The sequence below is a fragment of the Dunckerocampus dactyliophorus genome, chromosome 3 (assembly GCF_027744805.1).
Source record: "Dunckerocampus dactyliophorus isolate RoL2022-P2 chromosome 3, RoL_Ddac_1.1, whole genome shotgun sequence".
NCBI classification, from domain to species: Eukaryota; Metazoa; Chordata; class Actinopteri; order Syngnathiformes; family Syngnathidae; genus Dunckerocampus; species Dunckerocampus dactyliophorus.
The window spans coordinates 12,794,994-12,815,892 of NC_072821.1; the positions used below are offsets into that span (position 1 = coordinate 12,794,994).

A 20,899-nucleotide genomic window follows, 5' to 3' on the forward strand; every position below is an offset into this window, starting at 1 on the left:
TATGGAATGACTTGTGTTTCGTTGCAACTTTGGTGCAAAATACCTGCAGTAAATAAGTTTGGTTGATTTATTTGCTTTGGAAAGGGACCACGTATAAAGTAATTTCCATGTGTAATCCATCCTTTAATTCAGTGGTCCTCAACCCCCGGGCCGCGGCCCAGTACCAGGCCTTGGGTCATTTGGTACCAGGCCGCACAGAAAGAAAAAATAATTTCCATTATTTCTTTTTTTTAATGTTTTATTTTGAAAAGTGGCCGGATTCTCTCTGTTACATCCGTCTTACTTGACGCATTTCCATTGTGCGTCTGCTAACTTTATCTGGTGCCGCACAGATAGACTACTACTGTATTTTTACCATTTTTCTTTCACCTCATATTTGGTGTCAAATGCTGATACTATGTGGGAATGCATAAAGGTAAGTTTTGATGACTTATTGAGTGCTAATGCGCACATTTGTCTCAAGTAAATTCATGCTAGCACACTGCCTTTTACCACACACGTCAAATAGCGATGTAATAAAATCTCTGGAAAAACTTGTCTGTACTTGAACTGGTGGATGGTGGGTCAGCATTCATTTTGTGCTTTTAATTTGATGTTATTCATGTCTTAGTTTTACATAATACATAAGAAATAAGATCAATTAGATCACTATAATGTACAAACACCCCCTCACCCCCCCGGAACACAAGCCGGTCCGTGGGTCAAAAAAGGTTGGGGCCCACTGCTTTAATTGACAATACAGAAGCTAGCATAGCTGTTGTAAAAATAGAGCAACTTACCATTAAAGCTTTTATGTGATCCCTGCAGACAGACAATAGTCCAAACGTGAGCAGCCCCTGAGTGGCGGAAGAGCAACAGTATTTACTAGTGTAATCTCATGCACTCAACAGACATTTAAAAAAAGAATCAAGATGAACATTTCATATTAAATCAATATCATACAGTAATGATGTTTGAAAGCTTGTTTGGGAAGTGTGGTAATAGTGTCTGTAGGAATGTTTTTATCTTCTCTTCAGTGTCTTCTTACTTGAGTAAATGTATGCTGGTATCTTAGCCCAAGGGTTATTGGAATTACTATCTGGAATTCTGAAAGCACCCAAGGAAATATCATCTATTGCATTATTCAACAAGTGTGTTGCCCATTTGCAAGAGCTGTTGTTCAATAAAAAAAGTATGCTGTTTTCTGCATAGTCAAAATTGAGACCCCAATTACGAAGGAATTCAATTCAGTTCAGTTGTATTTATATCTCGCTAAATCACTACAAAAGTTAGACGAAGGAATATTGGGGCCACACTGAAAAAAACAAAAATAGTACTACTACAATAATAAAGTTGTAATATTACTAAAATAAAAAATTAAAATACTTTTAAAAGAATATCCATCCATCCATCTTCTACCGCTTATCCAAGGTGGGTTTGCAGGGGCAGCAGCCTAAGCAGGGAAGCCAAGACGTCCCTCTCCCCGGCCACTTTGTCCAGCCCCTCCTGGCGGATTCCGAGGCGTTTCCAGGCCAGTTGAGAGACATAGTCTCTCCAACATGTCCTGGGTATTCCCCGAGGCCTCGCACCGGTCGAACATGCCCTGAACACCTCCCCAGGGAGGCGTACGGGAGGCATCCTGACCATTATTACCAAAAAAATACATTTTACAACAATAAAATCATACTACTACTCGACAATTTTTATAATTACTTTATCATTCACTAGATCATTACAAGAACAAACACTAAATTGACATTATTTGATATTATGACTAAATAATGCATACATTTTACAACAGTCAATAGTCATAACATTACAAGAAAATATGTTTAATTTTACCGGAATGAAGTTGTAATATTTCTCAAAGAATATATATGTGTATATTAGAAAATACCTGAAATTGTACGAGAATAAAGTCAGAATATCACTAGAATATTGGGCGCGGTGAACTGTCGGGGGCCCTCCGCTCTCCGTTTTGCTGCATTTTACTGGTTTCAGTTTCGAATTCAGTCTGTACAGTACAGACAAATAAATAGATACCAGTTTCTCAATCGTATTTCAAATCTGGGGGCACGACATAAAATAATCGAGAACCTCTGCATTACACAGATGTACTGTATTGACAATGTGTATGCATTAAACCGCAGTGGTCCTTGCATGTAACTTTGAGAAACACCCATAAGACACCCTCTTAGATAAGATGCTTTAACCTTATCTGGATGAGTAGGGATAGGGATGACTGAATCCATTTCTGGGCATTAACAGAGTTTCAAATGTGTCAGTCAAAATAGAAGACAATTTGGCGCCAATTGAACAGAAAGGAGTTTACTTGTAGGTCATTGCCAGAACTCTAGGAGACGCCCCAGTCCTTAAGGCTACAAATAAAGGCTTTTAAAATCATTAATTTCATGTATTATAAACGTCTTTGACCTGGCAAAGTAACAGACACACACTGAATTACAATAGACCAATAGAAAATGGCCAAGAGCTACTTATTTTTGTAACATTTATTTTCAGAGCTTATTTTAAACCCAAACAAAGCGAATATGCTTGTTTTACCAGAACATTAACAAAATGCTGGTGTCCACGACTCACATTTTGTATTTCAGAATGCATTTCTTTCTACTGTTCTTTCATTATTAACTGAAAACCTGAATGAAAAGCAGGCTTGCGGGCACCTCATGTGGTCGTGGGGGGCTACCTGGTGCCCGCGGGCACCACGTTGGTGACCCCTGCAATAGACACTGCTTGTATATATGTTATATAAAGCTTATATAAGATCATGGAGAATGCATGAAGAGTGCGGCTCAGTGGTTTTGAACGCAGCATCAGCTCATCTAATAATAACAACTTTACATTCTAACAGGACACATCAGTTCTTATGGATGAGCGCTTCCCTTCTGCACTACTTGTATTCTTTTGTTGTCTTTTTCTTGATTTTGTTCTCCTCTATGTTTAGTAGTCTTTGTTTTACAGCAGATTGACTGTACCTCCTTTTCAGTAAAACAATCAATGACATGCCCTAGTACACACACACACACACACACACGTGAAAAGCAAGGTAAAAGCACAGATTGATAATGTTTGCTTGAACAAATCTGCTGATGTGACATCACACATTGAAAATACAGTACATTGACTCCAGGCAGACATGACACACAAACACTGAACATGACCTTTGCTTTATATTCAAATATTTGCTGACCTTATTTTGGGGCAGGAAACAACAAATCATGGCCGACAGTACATATCACCTCATAATAATTGTCCGTAATATCTAATCTCACCAATGATATGTTTATGTCCCAGGTTAGATGTATTGGCGATGGTCAAAATATACTGAGTAGTTACATCCGCAGTGTGGAAATATTTCTTTGATACCCAGCTCATTTTGTCGGTTTACCCCCTTTCACAGACACAGCTTATGAAGTATAACAGAGACATCATACATATAAATCATAAATCCCACACATCTGTGGAGGGAGCTGAAACTTTGAGCTGCCAAACGACAGCATTGAAAGCTTCAGTATCCATAAAGAGGAGTGGGCTAAAATGTGTGCAACTCTGGTGACTTGTCAACAAGGCTTTCTCCACCAGTACTAAGTCATGTTTTGCTTGGAGATCAACTACTTACTTCCCTCAGTCAAATACAAATGAATTCATAACCTTTATTTGCCATATTTTCCGGACTATAATTCAAACTTTTTTCATAGTTTGGCTGGTTCTGCGACGAGTCAGACGAGTCAGGCGCGACTTATATATCGAAATAAAGTCGTTGCTCGTTAATGGTTCGAATTTTGCGGCTTCACGCTCGCCAGGTTTTTTCTGAAATATTAAGAAAAAAGAGGGGGAGAAAGACTTTTTGGGAATTTTGCCTATCATCCACAATGCTTATGTGAAACATGGACACATATTTACACTATTTCCCTTTTCTGTGCGTTCTAAAGAGAGAAAACGAGTTTGCGTGAGGGAGCTAACAACGCACATCGTGGAACACACCTATTGTGACTATAAAGCCCTACAAAAAAAAACCTAAAAAAAAACGGCAACAGTGTTTCATTTACATAACTGACCTGTATATTAACCAAGCTACAGCAATATTGTTATTGTAGCAGTTAACACGAAAAAATATATTTTTCTGGCGGAGTAACACAACGCCTCGCTAGTGTCTTTTTTAAATGTATTTTTATTACAGTGACGGTGAAGTCGGCAATATGATTATAGTTTTTACAATTGTGTGCATTAAAGTTATTGCCATTCGGATCACTATCATAGTTAATCATTTCATTACTACTATTATGTATGAGTGTTTCAATGCGGTATTATCATTGTGGTTGTTGATATTATTTTATCCTTTCCGTCAGGGTCTTTATCGTCGTCACAGACATTTGCTGATGTGTTTGTTTCTGTTGTTTTGTTATTTGCTGTTTTGCTGTTGTCCTTGTCTCTCTCTTTTTTGTCCCCCTCTTATCCCCGCACTCCCCTTCTGTTGTTTTCTTTACTCTTCTTCTCTATCCCCTCCTGCTTCGATCCGGCCGTTCCAGATTTGCAGAACAACAAAACATCAAAGTCAAATCAATTCTGTATAAGAGGGGAAAGTGTATCTCACACTTTTCCCTGGCAGAGCAAATCTGTTGAGCACGTAAGGGCATTTAGATCAACAATAATGGCTGGACAGGACAAAAAAAAAAAAAAAAAAACAACTCGCTAGTCTCTGCGTCGCTCACAACATCTCAAACAGCTGCCGAGCGGTACAGGACGTACTGCAGCTGCGGCTGTGTTATTTGTGAGTATTGAAACGTTAACGCTAATGTTAGAAATCCTGCCTTGCAGGTGTACTGTAGAAGGCTGTGGCAATAAGCGTAAAAGCTGGTCAACTTTGAGATTCCACACGCTGCCAACTAAGCAATGAGACAGACGGATGCAGTGCGTACTCGGCTCTCAACTTAGACTCGACGAGATCGCTATGAAGACTCAGCAAGGTGCTCGCTTGCTGTAATCATTTTTTACCTGAGGAATATGCTAAATTTACCAGCTCAACGGGGAGCACAAGTCTTGTGGTGAAAAATACAGCCATCCCAATGAGAGCGGACATTGTAAGTGACTGTTTTCATTACACTGTTATCCATGAAGTATTTAGTACTAGCGCTAAGGGAGGTAAGGGGGCGTCTTACCTGATAACCTGTAGCTCATCCTCCATATATCCAAGCTCAAAAGATAAGGTTCTGGTTCCTCATTCGTCCAAAAGTCCAAAGTCATCGGTGGATTTACAGTTGGATTTACAGTATATTTAGTCTGTCTGTTAAAGTAAAGCTAGCATAAAATAGACTGTTCATGTCTTTGTAAGGGGATACGCTTTACAAAAAGGAGCAGGAGATAAAATAATGATTTCCTTCACTGTATGCATGAATTCAACTGATAGGGGATATATTATTTGGGTAAACAGTAATTGGGGAATATAAAAAACGAAAGTGCAGAAGTCCATGATCATTCTGTGACTTTGTTTGCGTTCCATGGTTATCATACACCACTGATTGCCTAACTTGGAAATAATCCAGTGAAAAGGTCACATGGACCTGCTGCCTCAAACTGTCACACAACACTACGCAGGCAAAAGTATTGGGACACCTGGCCACTACACCGCAGCTAAAACAGTTTCCACTGGGTTAAGGTCAGGGTTCTTCCCCAAACGTACATTTGAAATTGTCCAAAATGTTTTTGTACGATGAACCATTGAGTTTAAAGAGGAACTTACTGATTAATTTATTAAGAGCTATGTCCAATGATTGAATCAATTGGAACTAGACTGTTCTGGTTTTTTAGTAGACATTGCGCCTCTCATCCGAGCAGAGTTCAGTTCATGCTCATTGACTAGGTGGGACAAACACTAGTCTGACTAGATAGGACAGCTCTAGTCTGAACTGATGAAACCTGCTTGGATGTGAAGCAAAGCGTTTTCTAAGACAGCCTGAACATGGCCTAAGAATACAATGACCTGGATGAATGAGAATATTCACAGATCTATGTCTAATTACTTTTTTCCGTATGGGCTGCTGGGGATGTCCAAAGTCACGCCAGGGGCCATTTGCTGCCCGTGTTTTTTGTTTTTATTTGCTGAGCATAGATGAAAAATTAAAAAATGGCCCTTGTCACAACATTGCAAAAGAAGAAAGTACAGGACTGCATTATTTAAATTTGATCTACCGTTTGACGCCCCTGCACAACCTGAAGCTCCATTGTTCCATTAAAGGAAAAAAGCAGGCCAGATCGTGATGGCGCCCCCTTCACTGTGCCGTGTGGAAAACATCTCAGGTGGGATCTCCTTGTCATGCCAGTAACGTTGGAAGCTATCAGGACCGACAAGGTTACATTTTTTCTCAAAAACTTTCTTCCACCTTTCAATGTCCATGTTTGCTGCGCTCGTGCAAATTTCAAACGGGCAATTTTGTGGCGTTCAAGGAGACGAGGTCTTTGAAGATCTTTTTTATTCTCAAAATCCTCAAATGCCAAATGCCATCTGATGGTTACTGGACTGCACTCGGCACCAGCAACAACGTTCATTTGGGTCGAGGATCGTCCCGTGTCTTCATGGACAGCCACTCGGATCCTCCGGCTCAGGGCCAGTGAATTTTGTGTTTTTGGGTCTACCACTTAGCTTTTCTTTTTAAAGGTTTTTAAGGTCTTTTTAAGGTTTAAAATGACTTACTGCGTTCTACATCATCAGCAATGGCACAGTGCGAGAGGCTGTACTTATGCAGCTCAATCTGACTGTGTTCAAAGAGAACGTTTTTTTGCCTTTGCCGACAAGAGCGCATGACAGTGTGAACACCTCACAGAAAATGACATCGAATCCCCATTTTTGCCAAGATTTTGGCTTTTAAAGGCTGTGGTCTTAAACTTTTGATCAGCATATGAACAGCCTATTTCACTTTAATGCTTTAATGCTTAATTTCACTCACTCTCACTCCCATTTTTTTCTTCTTGCATTTTGAAGCTCTACTTAGACAGTGCAAAATGTAAATACTTTCAATCAATCTTTCAACTGATCTTAAAATTTGGATCTGGAGTGCAGTGTTGTTTGTGTACGAGTATGTGACTCATGAGTCATCGGTTCCCTTGTACGTTGCACCAAACGGCCCACCTCTACCCCCACCGTTCATGCTGCCGCTATTTCACAACAAGTTCGATCTCCATGTCCCGACGCCAGCCAATCAGCATAGGCCCAGTCCAACCTTATCCACACCTGCTGTCCTCTCGCTTTTCTATACAACAGAGCACAGTGCTTTGTTGTGTTTCCTGTACAGTGTGCGTTTTAGTCGACATCACCCTGGGTTCCAGATTTGACTGTGACATTTTGAAGTAGTCACCACTGCACCATGTCTGTGCTCAAAGTCCTGTGCTGTCTGCTGTTAGCGTGTCACACCGCAGAGGGAAGAAAAACTAAAGCAAATAGGGCAGGTGAGTGGAACCGCGTGAGTCATTTTCAGTGATGTACCCAATGAACAGTATATCAGTACACCCTCACAATCTAACCTAAGGAGGTCCAACACTCAACAAAAAAATCTGCCTCTCCAAAGATAATGCTCAGCTTGTCAGAAAGGTATTGATTTAATTCAATGTATTCATTTATTGTCATAGTGGTATCATACTGAGAGCTGTCTAATATTTTGACTCTCTCGTGTCGTATAACCAAAATATTAGATACAAACTATTTGCATACATATTTTCACAACAATCCATTTTGTACACCGCTTATACTGTATACACATTATTAAATTTATATCATCATGACAATCAAAACTATGAATTAAAATGTTGCGGCACATACTTAAGGTGGTGTGAAAAAGTGTTTGCCTCCTTCCTGATTTCTTTTTTTTTTGCACGTTTGTCACATTTAGATGTATCAGATCATCAAGCAAATGACAACACAACTGAACACAAAATGCAGTTTTTAAATGAAATGTTTTATTATTAAGGGAGACAAAAAAATCCAAACCTACATGGCCCTGTGTGAAAAAGTGATTGCCCCCTAAATCTAAGAACTGTTGGGCCACCCTTAGCAGCAACAACTGGAATCAAGCGTTTGCGATAACTTGCAGTGAGTCTCTTACAGCGCTGTGGAGGAATTTTGGCAAACTCGTCTTTGCAGAGTTGTTGTAATTCAGCCACACTGGAGGGTTTTCCAGCATGAAACATGTTTTCGGGATTCAGGTCAGGACTTTGACTAGGCCACTCCAAAGTCTTTGTTTTTCTTCAGCCATCCAGAGGTGGACTTGCTGCTGCGTTTTGGATCATTGTCCTGCTGCAGAATCCAAGCCAGTTTCAGCTTGAGGTCACGAACAGATGGCCGGACATTCTCCTTCAGGAGTTCTTGGTAGACAGCAGAATTCATGGTTCCATTTATCACAGCAAGTCTTCCAGGTCCTGAAGCAGCAAAACAACACAAGAGCATCACACTACAACCACCATATTTTACTGTTGGTATGATGTTCTTTTTCTGAAATGCGGCGTTACCTTTACGCCAAATGTCATGGGACACACGCCTTAAAAAAGTTCAACTTTTGTCTCGTCAGACCACAGAGTATTTGGGGATCATCAAGCTGTTTGCTGGCAAAATTGAGACAAGCCTTAGTGTTTTTTTTGTTCATCAGTGGTTTTTGAATTCTGCTATGCCGTTTTTGCCCAGTGTCTGTCTTATGGTGGAGTCATGAACACTGACCTTAACTGAGGCAAGTGAGGCCTGCAGTTCTTTGGATGTTGTTGTGGGGTCTTCTGTGACCTCTGGATGAGTCGTTGCTGTGTTCTTGGTTGGCCGGCCACTCCTGAGAAGGTTCACCACTGTTCCATGTTTTGGACATTTGCAGATAATGGCTCTCACTGTGATTGGCTGGAGTCCCAAAGCTTTAGAAATGGCTTTAGAACCTTTTTCAGACTGATAGATCTCAATTACTTTCTTTCTCATTAGTTCCTGAATTTCTGTAGATCTCTGCATGATGTCTAGCATTTGAGGACCTTTTGGTTTACTTCACTTTGTCAGTCCTATTTACGTGATTTCTTGATTGAGAAGAGGTGTGGAAGTAATCAAGCTTGAGTGTGGCTAGAGAAAATGAACTCCATCCATCTTCTATGCCGCTTATCCTAATTAGGGTCGCGGGGGTATGCTGGACCCTATCCCAGCTGACATTGTACACCCTGGACTGGTCGCCAACCATTCACAGGGCACATATAAACAACCATTCACTCTCACATTCATACCGATGGACAATTTAGAGACGCCAATTAACCTAACATGCATGTTTTAGGAATGTGGGAGGAAGCCGAAGTACCCGGAGAAAACACGGGGAGAACATGCAAACTCCACACAGAGATGCCCAAGCGGAGATTCAATTTTCCCGATCTCCTGACAGTGTGGCCAACACGCTAACCACTCATTCACTGTGCGACCCTGAGAAAATTAACCATGGTGTGATAAACCATAGTTATGTTTTAATGGGGGGGACAATCACTTTTTCACAAAGGATCATGTAGGTCCCTAAATGAACTGTGCTTTTAAATGAAAAAGATAAAAGTAAACAGTATGGAAGTAACAGTATGTTAACATGAAATACATATAACATGTTTTATCTTTTGTGACTATGCATTGTGCATTACATTTTCTGCAAATTTTATTTTATTTTTGATAAATCTGAGATGCTCTAGAATTTGGGAAAAAAACAACAAAACATTCAAAAATCAGGATTTGTGTTGTGTTTTGTTTCTGATAAAAACGAGACAGAAGAGATATCCCACGTTTCTACTTCACATTTGAAAATGTATCAAATCATTAATATAAACCTGAAAAGATGATAAACATGGCAGCAACAATAGTTTAGTCATTTCTTAGTTTTACAGCTGCGTTCCCGTGTCACTAACCAAACTTACAACTTCATGTCTGGATAAAAGGCATTCATCGTTTTAGTGTGCAGCAAAGTTTGTACAAACACTTTCAACAGTTCAGTAGCTAGTGCTAGTGCTAATGCTAGTGCTAGTGCTAGTGCTAGTGCTAACACAATGAAACGTCTCCTGGCTGGTCCATAAACCACTAAATTAGAATTGTAAAAAAGTGGTTTCCATGCACCGTTGTACCGTCTCAATTATTTTAACTGCTACATATACTGCTGAATAAATAGGTTTGCTTTATATGACATAGTGCTCCATAAATTGACCGCATTTGCTCCTGCTAACTGTTGCTCATTAATCAACTCCACCATCCAGCTAATTGTTTTCTTTTTTTGGCTGCTCGGAACACGAACAAAGCAGCCACAAAGAGCCTAGCGCAGCAGCCCGAGAATGCTTTTGTTTATGCAGTGTTATTGTCAGAATCTGCTTATTTTAGTGTAGCATTTGGTTTGGTCATATTTTTCATGTTTACTGTAATTTGAGTTGCCTGATTTATAGCACAGTTACTGTATGAGACGTACTATGGCTCCAAAGTAGTAAGCAGTTTTGATGAGGTGTAGGCATTGCTGTGATTGACATACTGTATGAGCTGGACTGTCTTAAGTTTATTCAGGTTTGCACTTGTTTCCCGGCTGGAAGAGTGCCGTTTTCTCAATGCATTTCCAGTGGAACCTCGACTAGCATACAGTCCAAGTCCAACTTTGTTCGTAATTAGGGATGTCCGATAGCAGCAGACAGTAAAAAGTCAACATCGAGCATCTCGTAGTAACGTATGTTTCGGTGGCGGCTGCTGGTCATTCAAGGAGGGGAAGCTCATTTTTTTCCCGCCTACATCAAAATGTGTTTATTTATTTATGTGTAAATTCTACAAAAAAAATCTGTGACCCTGTCGTACCACCTTGGCGTCTTTTCCAGGGACTTGACCAGCAGAGCTGGACTGCTTAAACGGCCTTGGGATTTTTAGAGAAAGCTGAGCTTCCCTTGCCGTCTTAGCGCAATCGCCACTGGTATATTTATATCACAACATTCACGTGTTAGCATGGAAACCGGAACCAGAAGTCATTGTCCCCCACCTGCGTCCCATCTATGACATCATCAGCGGTTGACTCTGTAGTTCTTTACTTACTAACACAGTTACGTCACAAGTCTCTGCTTTTCTTATTGATCAGAGCTGCAAAATAACCCACAACGGAGCCAAAGAAAGTAACAAGTGCCACAATTTTAATAAAGAAGGGGAGGAAGTACTGAATTCAAGACATAACTCATAGCAAGAGACAAAGGCGGTGTCCTCTGCTTGTCTTTTCTGCCTTATCTTCGGCTTTGTCAACAAACAAAGTCTTCAATCAAGGTAAAAGGGACGTTAAATATTCATTTGTCCCTTTCATTCACCGTTTATATGCATTTTGAATTGTTTTCTGTAAGACTAAAAATGTAAAACTAGAAAAAGTGTTTTGTGTCAACATTTTTGGGCATCCGGAACGGGATAATTGACATTATCTCTTGGAGGAAAAACTGATTCGGTTTCGGCTAGAGTCGGATCTTGTGGAATGGATTAATGACGATAATTGAGATTTTCAACCAAGTTCTCATGGTTTGTTTATCGACTGTAAATAAAAAGCCCTCTCTGGCTATATGTGCTTATTATTATCACTTCACTCGTTTATTTCTGTAATCGACTAATGTGTTACACACCGGTCCTGCTTCTACAATGGCAAACTATTTATAGAGTGCAAACCATATCAGTGTTATGTAACAAACCATGAGCATGTGAACTGAACTGGACTGTTCCCCCTTGTGGAAGTTTGATAAATAACAATATGGTACCCTACATGTAGTTACAGCAACCTACTTGTAGGAGTAGACCAAATCATGACGGATTGTTTCATTTTCTCTGATGGTGCAATCAAATATCAAAGTCAAACATTATGGCTGTCCATTGTCCAAGTACTTGCCTTGCGGGAGGCTGTTTGACAGCACTTTATAATAATTATTGTTTTTAACTGGGCCATTACATCGACCGGTATCAGGGCACACTGCATGTGGGCTGCCATGTGGGCGGCTTTTTGAATCAATGTTGCCAAAAGTTAATCTTCTGACGCTTGCCGAGTTTGAAGTCTCATAAAACTGGAGACGTCATGCACAATGGCGGTTCAAATTCCCAAGTTCTTGCAACTTTAGAGGGAACATTTTTACCAAAAATATTGGTTCCATTCCAAAACTTAACAAGCATTTGACCTCAGATCCCTGTGTCGTTCCAACCGACCTCTGGAATTGTTGTGAGTCCTACAGCACTATTTACTCAGACATAATTGCATCAATGTGTACTCAGTGATGTATTCGAGGTTATAATTGGGAACTGTTCATACATGAGTGTGCGTCAGTGTCGTACTCACAGATAAGTCTTTCTCTGCTGTTTGATCCCTGAGATGTGGCACTCCCGGACAAGAGGGGCCCCCTGAAGGTGAAAGAGCCTCATGTCAGCAGTTCAGTCTTCAGGCTGTTTGTGGAGGGGGAGGACACCTGCACGCTGGACCCTCTGCAGCTGCACAGTTTGTCCTCCTGTGGCTTCAACACCACTAATCCCCTCATCATCATCACTCACGGGTGGTCGGTAAGGTCACTTCACCAGCAGCTAAGAAGCATGGAAGCAAAGGAGTTACTGCGGCTACACCTGCACGACTTAATGAGCTCTCAAAAATTCAGCTTTACCGTGGTTGTAGTTTGCAGTGGCGTACAACTGGACTGCATCATACTGAAAGCTGGTTCTAATGTTAAGGTACAGAACTGCAGGTTGCAGTTCTACACCGCTGCAACCTGCAAACACAGGAGTACATGTATGTACAGTATATTGTGAAATTACTACTACGATTTAAGACTACATTGCATGATGCTTTGTGTTGACATTAGTGTTCACACAGACATGATTTTGGGTCCCAGAGACTGTAAACTCACAAACCAACACATATTAGCATCACAGTCAATCTGTTGATTGAGTAATTGAGTGTTTATTATTCAATATGCATGTAATAATAATTGCCTTTCAAATCTCACATACAGTATTTTGATGCTAGTAACTATATACAGTGTTCCCTCGCTATAACGAGGTTCACTTTACGCGGTCTCGCTATTTCACTGATTTTTTTGTGTGCAATTTTTTACAGTGTAGCATTTTTTTTTACAGCGTATGAACGCATTGTGTTCTGCGTCCTGATGATTCGCTAAGGGAGAACCCGCATTGTCTTCTGCGTCTCGATTGGCTAAGGGACTGCAGACCATCAATCAACTGAGTTCAGCTTGACTAATTTCATAATTGTTTGATCGCGAGCAGTGTGGCTCTGCAGTGCTGTATGTTTGCAAGTTTTCTCCCCGACAAAACAATGTTGACTAAACGCTCTGCACCGACAAAGGCACCTGCAGTTGCGCCCAAAACGCAGAGGAAGATGCACAAAAAGTTGGAATTGTGGACATGTTGAAGAAAGGTAGAACTTACGCAGCTGTAGGGCGCCATTATGGAATAAATGACTCGTCGGTTCTTCAATAAAGAAGGAGGAAAATAACATAAGGACAACAGCAGCAATACATTTTAACAAGGATGCAAAAAGGGCTTTAACTGTCCGCAACAAGACCATGGAGAGGCCGCCCCTGCAACAAATTATAAACAAATTTAAAGCCATCATCGAAGAAGGGGGATATAAGCCTGAACAAGTTTTTAATATGGATGAGACAGGTTTATTTCGGAAACACGACATCGCTGATTCAGCCCATGGAGCAAGGCGTGATCTGCGTTTTCAAGGTCCTCTGTATGTGCAACATATATATTTTATCATGTCTGAGAAAGGTGTGTAACGTGTGTGGTGAGGGCTTTTACAGCCTTAAAACATATATAATCAACGAAAAAACATATCCTGTAAACGGAAAAACATATACTGTAAATGAAAAAACATACACTGTAAATGAAAAAAACATATCATAAACAAAAAAAGCAAACAAAAAAACACATATAATAAATGAAAAAACATATCCTGCAAACAAAAAAACATATCCTGTAAACGAAAAAATATATAATGAATGAAAAAAACACATAAAAAAGGGAAAAAAATCAACTTCTACTACACGGATTTCACTTAACACTGGTATTTTTTGGAACCTAACCCCCGCGTTAAACGAGGGAACACTGTACTACATTTATTATACATACATGTGCTACATGGTTGTAGTGGCACATAAATAATAACAGCTCTCAGTATGTTCTAGTGCAGTTCTGCAAACTAATAACCACAATAACAACAACATAGTGTTTCATGCATACCTCCAAAACTGAGCATTATTGTAAAGGCAGCATTTCAGATGCAGCTCTCGTATTAGATCTCCTCAGATTGTGCAGGGGTACCTACTGTTGTGGCACACAGATGAGAAACGTAATACTTCTCTTGCAAATGTTGCCTCAGGTGGATGGCATAATGGAGAGCTGGGTGCACAGGTTAGCCTCCACCTTGAAGACTCATCTAACCGACGTCAATATAGTGATCACTGACTGGCTGTCCCTGGCTCATCAGCACTACCCCACTGCAGCACACAGCACACGTGCTGTTGGAAAAGACATAGCTCATCTGCTGTCCTCACTCAAGGTACCAAACAAAATACACTATCTGTACAAGAGTCTTGGGACACACCTCCATCCAGTATGAGGCTCCGAAAGGGCATCATCCCACTCGCATCTACAGTGCATCTCAATCACATGTACACCAAACCACTTATTTAATACATTTGAACCTGTATAAATGTGAAACTCTCACAGGAGCACTATGGATATTCATTTGGGAAGGCCCATTTAATTGGTTATAGCCTTGGAGCACACATCTCTGGATTTGCTGGAAGCTATATTAACGGCCCGGAACAAATTGGAAGAATTACTGGTAAGTTATTACATTGTTAATTAGTCCAAAGCTGTTCTTGATTGTAACTTGCATTCACCCAGGTCTGGATCCTGCCGGGCCCTTGTTTGAAGGAATGTCGCCAACAGACAGACTGTCCCCTGATGACGCCCAGTTTGTGGATGCCATCCACACGTTCACACACGAACGTTTGGGCCTCAGTGTGGGCATCAAGCAGGCTGTGGCACATTATGACTTTTACCCCAATGGAGGAGACTTTCAACCAGGATGTGACCTGCAAAACATTTACGATCACATAACCCAGTATGGCCTTCTTGGTAAGAAACTACACATTTAATGCAGCCGTGCAATATACAGTATGGTACATATTAGAAACAGCCTTTGGTATATTAGTGAGTACAGTTCAACACCGCTGCAAGCTACAACTACAATAATAAGTGTCTAAGTGTACCTCATGATGCGGCAGATAGCTGGATATTCCCTGCATACCCTTGAGGGAAAAATGTGTCTAAAGACGGTGTAATTGGAACATTCTTTTAAAGGGGACCTATTATACTCATTTTTGGGCCTTTGTATTGAGTTCTGGACTCCTATAATGCAGCTACACACGATAACCCGCACAGAAAGCTTTCTAGATCTTCCAGACTTCACCTCTTCCTGCAGTGATTCCTTGGGATTCCTGCCTCCCGCCCGAACGGTCTGTGTAATTTACTCCAGGTATGCTTCCCGCCAAGCCCACTCCGCTGTGATTGGTCACACCCCCAAGCGCTCCCAAGGACTTCCGGACCGCCGCCGAACCCCATTTGTTTGATTATTTACACAAAATCAACACAGTTAGGACACTCATCAATTGTTACTTACAGCTTGCTCTTCTGACTCTTCAACATGACCAAGTAATGATTAGCATATTTTCTTCTGGCTGGCCAACATTTCCTGGAAGCCATTGCTCAACGTGCTAACACCGTGAACACAGCGAAGCAGAGTGGGGGGTGCTGGGCATGCCCATATATCGCGTTGACATCAACTCGGTGTTAAAAAACACAGCGTGCAGAGCCATCCAAAACTGCTTTCAGGACTCACTTCCAAATGCGCGAACCTCATTATCTGATGCGTTGGCATCGTTGAACACAAGAATTCCAACATTGTAACAACATTTATCGGTCAGAAAAGAGGAAAAGCATAAGAGGTCCCCTTTAAAATGATAAATAGAAGTTCTAACGAATAAGGTTAGCATACTGTAGATTTTTTAAATGATTAGCTATCTTCATGTGCTGCTGTATATGTGTGGAGACAAACATGTCACTCATACAGGAAGCACTTTGTCACATCCTCCTCTGCAGCCCTGTCATAACATTTTTTTTCTTAATTGATCCGGTCACCTCAAAAACAACGGTTTGAGGAACCAGGATGTGCCGAGCCTGTTCATCTTTGCCGGTGTTGACAGTTTCTGGTTGTGTGCGTTCAAGCAGATGAATTTAATTCCCTCCAGCTGAGCGCAAGTGGCTCAGTGATTTGTGGTGTTTTGGTGCCTCTCAATGCAAAACGCATCCGCATGAAATGACAGCGAGCGCCACATTAAAGCATCTGTCAAACTAAGGAGTTAATTAGCAACATGTGCCTTGCTTCCTTCCTCCTGCTCGGTCCAGCCGTCTGAGGTGAAGCTGCCTGCAGGCTACGCCGTCTGAGAAATGAGGCCTTTAGAGAGGAAATGTTAGACATAATGAGACGTCTTTAGGGGAAGTGACAACATGAATGTATGAGAGCTGTCAGCGTTTGAGGATAATGATGTCAATCTACACACTGACGCCCCTTCACATCCTCTCAGCGCATTGTAAGCCAGCTGTGGTCCCAGTTATCGTACTTCTTCCCAAGACACCATTAGATTTGTTATTCTCTGCTCAAGCACAGAAGCCCTTATTTGTGTAAAACTTACACCACCAATTTCCATGGAATTTTGGGGTGGCAAGAATCCATTAAATGTTGGCACCGAAATGCACATATTGCACTAGATGATATAATGCATCCTGCCCACCACACAATGCAAATGGAGTCCCATCTGTCCAATCCTAATGTGTTACATCATTACACTGAACCAGGAAGTAGCTAACTAACGTACAAGAATACAACACTTTTGTTGGAGGAATCTCATCTGGTGTCACGGGGGAAGCGAATACGATCCAATCGTCTTTCACCGTGTCACTGGCTTGTTGTTTACGTTGACAGTATGGTTTTGCAGACTGCTGTAGCTCAGGCATGGATACTGTCGTCACTTGCAAAACCGGAGGTTGGATTTTTTTTCCATGAAAGCTAAAATACGGGAAATTTAGAGTGAAGGAGAGCGAAGGGAAAGAAGGGCAAAATACGAGAATTTCCCGAGAAAAACGGCATGGTTTTGGCCTCATTTTTGTCAGAGCTACTTGGCTGACTCCAGAAATTGCTGTGCGTGTGGATAAAACATAAAAAAATATCACTTGATGATTTTTGCTTCATGTCAGTTTTAGTTCACTTTGGCAGTGGTTTTGTTTTTTTTTTATGGCAGAGGTAATCACTTTGCGGTTTTAATTTTCACTTCACTCTATTACGATTTTTCAAAATATATGAATAAATCATGCTGTTTCTTTGTTGAATACAATCTATTATTAGTCAAAACATATGCGTACTTAAGCTAATGTTACATAGTTTTTGCCTAAATTAAGCATTTTTAGCATAAAATTTGCTAAATGAACTAAAATACAAATATAAGGCATTCAAAAGACGCATTCAAAGACACTGATGCAGTATTCTGCCACTGCTCTGCTCCCCTAGGGAACACACTTAAAGCAACACAAGCACGAGTCACGAGTCTTATTTAGTGGTCATAAACGAACCCAATGACAATGTCACACTTTCATTCTATCCGTCAGGCTTTGAACAAACAGTGAAATGTGCCCACGAGCGTTCCGTGCATCTGTTCATTGACTCCATTCTCAACAAGAACGAGCAGATCACGGCCTACAGGTGCAGCGACAACAGAGCCTTCGACCAAGGCGTCTGCCTGGACTGCCGCAAGAACCGCTGCAACACACTGGGCTACAACATCAAAAAGGTTCATGTGGGAAAAAGCAAGAGGCTGTATCTGAAAACACGCTCCAGGATGCCCTACAAGCGTATGTGCAGCATAGCACCATCATCATCTCTACACATCTCTTCGGCTGTCCCTTTAGAAATAAGCATCTCTCATCTAGGAGACACACACACACACAACGTTAGATGGACCCGTGCATTCTAAATGTCATATTGTGGCTGTAGTTTTTGAACCACTATTGATAGCATATGCTAACTAGCGGTGGGGTTGTTATTTTTGGGTAAAAAATGTCATCTTTAGCTGGTGACTTGACTTTGTGTCGTCTTCTACCTTCATCCCTGCCGTGTAGTTTATCACTACCAGTTCAGGATCCGGTTTGTCCAGCCCATGGAGAACACCAATCCCTCTCTCAGCATCTCCCTCACTGGTACAAAAGAGGAGAGTGGAGAAGTCTCATTCGCCTTGTAAGTACCACCTTCCATCACATGCAATATGCAGACATCCAAGCTCACATCAAGGAAGGGAGCGTTTACCAATGAATAATTCAGCCATGTATCACAAAGATGCACTATTCTTTTTCAACCTCAAATGGTGTCAAATGGTTTCTTTTGCAAACTCTCACCCAGTACGGAGCAGGTTTTGGAGAATAAGACCTACACCTTCCTGATAACCTTGGACAGACATTTGGGGGAGCTGATGTTGCTTAAGTTCCACTGGGAAGGATCGGCTCTGTGGAAGAACGTGTGGAACAGGGTGCAAACCATCATACCTTGGGGCAGACACCAGATCAAACCTCTGTTGACTGTTGGCAACATTAGCGTCAAAGATGGTGACACGCAAAAACGGTATGCGTAGGATTAAAATACTGGTTCTTTTCAACAAAACATTCTCACAGGTCATGTTTCAAACCAATAGCAGTAGTAGTGTAGTGTGGTATATAGTGCAGTGCAGTGGTTCTCAATAAGCGGCATTTCATTTGGCCCACCAAACATAACCCAAATAATGTAGAAATAATTTAAATGTATGAGAATTTTTTATTTTTGTAACAATGCCGTGTGGTGCGGAGAAAATTTCTGACCGTTTGACAGATGTAATTGAAGACCCCCGATGTGTATAGATGAATAGCATTGCTCTGATTCTATTTCCTGGCGACTTATGTACACGTGCTACCGCATACAATTTGTGGTCTACGTTGATGAAAACAAACAAACAATACTAAAAACGACAAACGACATAAACACAAACACTCTTCAAACCAGAATGAAAGGGAGCAGAAAGACAAGTCTTATTAACGCTGCCCCTTTTTCAGCCGCAAACAAGGTCGTATTTAAAAACAACAACAATATAAACAAAAAGTATACATACATAGCAGCCACGCATCTCCTCAATGACAACTCAACCAATGGCATTTCCCACAATAAAAATAAACATCGTATGACAGTCAATCATAACATATTTCCTCAACATACTCATTTTAACCATTCTTTTAAATTCGATATCAGACTTGGATCCTTTAGTTTCTTTATTCAGATTACACAACGTTCCATCATTTTAATACCTGAATTTTGTTTTTTTTTATATAAGCTTTCTCTAAAAGCTTTCAGCATAATTTGCAAGATATTATAATCGACGAATTCGTGAAATTTCTATCGTTTTAACTGAAGGAATAATGGATATTCATTGCTATGCAAATAGAAAACAACTGGTATATATGCCAATCCCTCATCACAATAGTTTTGGGACAAAGGGCACCACTGCCTCACACAGTAGAGAAAAGATAGGGAGCGGTCAATTAGTGAACTCAAGTGAAAAAGGAATAAAATATTAGTGAGGCGATCCTGCACCCGATCACTGTAGGATTTCAACGCCATCTAGTGGCTTTATCCTGACTCTATACAACTTGTGTTAACATTGACCATTTGTGTGGACTTTTTACGCTAGGACATCTTTCTGTGCCAAGGCAACTGATGGGCAACATGTACAAATGTCACAAGAAACAGAGTTTGTGAGATGTCGACGAGACCCACCAAGGCAGCACAAGAGGAAACACACCTAAGCCGACACCGATCAGTTCATTCAAAAGACTGATGTTTTTCTTTGGGTTCCACCTCGCATCTGGAAGCCCGGTGGGGTCTCAGCACGTGTGGCTCCTTCCTGAGAAATCGGAGACAATGTGTCATTTAAGGTTACATGTAAAATCTAGGACTGTCAAATGATTAAAACGTTTTCAAATTAATCAATCATGATTAATCATGTTTACACTACAGTGGTGTGAAAAAGTGTTTGCCCCCCTCATTTTTTTTTTTGCATGTTTGTCATACTTGTTTCAGATCATTTAAAAAAATTGAAATATTAGTCAATGACAACACAGCTGATCACAAAATGCAGTTTTTAAATGAAACTTTTTATCAAGGGAGAAAAAAATCCAAACCTACATGGCCCTGTGTGAAAAGGTGGTTGCCCCCAAACCTAATAACTGGTTGGGCCTCCTTTAGCAGCAACAACTGCAATCAAGCATTTGCGATAACTTGCAATGAGTCTCTTGAATGAATTTTGGCCCACTCATCTTTGCAGAATTGTTGTAATTCAGCCACATTAGTTTTCAAGCATTAAGCGCCTTTTTAAGGTCATACCACAGCATCTCAATAGGATTCAGGTCAGGACTTTGACTAGGCCACTCCAAAGTCTTCATTTTGTTTTTCAGCCATTCAGAGGTGGACTTGTTTTCCATGTGGCTTGTTTGGGCCGGGCCCCACGGGTGAAGGCCCGACCACCAGGCGCTCCCCTCCCCCGGGCCTGGCCCCAGGATCCCACATGCCTCGTGTGTCTTCATAGGGTCTTCTAAATGTTGACCCTCCACCAACGCTGCCCCGTGTCACCGATTCTGTTCATAATTTTCATGACATTTCTAGGTGCAGCCGGCCTCATTGGGCTGTGACCTTCACCGTTTACTGGGGCGTTTTGCAGCTGAGTGTGAAGCGTCTGGGTTGTCTCTGCACCTCCAAATCCAAGGCCATGG

At 41.1% G+C, this 20,899-nt stretch overlaps 1 protein-coding gene across 1 annotated transcript; it reads left to right on the top strand.

Moving 5' to 3' along the window:
- Positions 1–7,229: 7,229 nt before the first annotated feature.
- Positions 7,230–20,126, top strand: lipca (lipase, hepatic a). The gene is made up of 9 exons (XM_054770219.1): positions 7,230–7,440; positions 12,348–12,532; positions 14,370–14,549; positions 14,720–14,837; positions 14,900–15,133; positions 17,720–17,962; positions 18,230–18,344; positions 18,507–18,725; positions 19,822–20,126. Exons 1-9 carry the CDS (start codon positions 7,359–7,361, stop codon positions 19,934–19,936), a joined length of 1,491 nt encoding a protein of 496 aa, XP_054626194.1. The 5' UTR covers positions 7,230–7,358; the 3' UTR covers positions 19,937–20,126.
- Positions 20,127–20,899: the final 773 nt, after the last annotated feature.

Coding starts and splice junctions, on each gene's coding strand:
- lipca (XM_054770219.1), top strand. CDS start 7,359: ATGTCTGTGCTCAAAGTCCTGTGCTGTCTGCTGTTAGCGTGTCACACC. Junction 17,963..18,229: donor CTCCAGGATGCCCTACAAGC/GTATGTGCAGCA, acceptor CCTGCCGTGTAG/TTTATCACTACCAGTTCAGG. Junction 18,345..18,506: donor GGAGAAGTCTCATTCGCCTT/GTAAGTACCACC, acceptor ACTCTCACCCAG/TACGGAGCAGGTTTTGGAGA.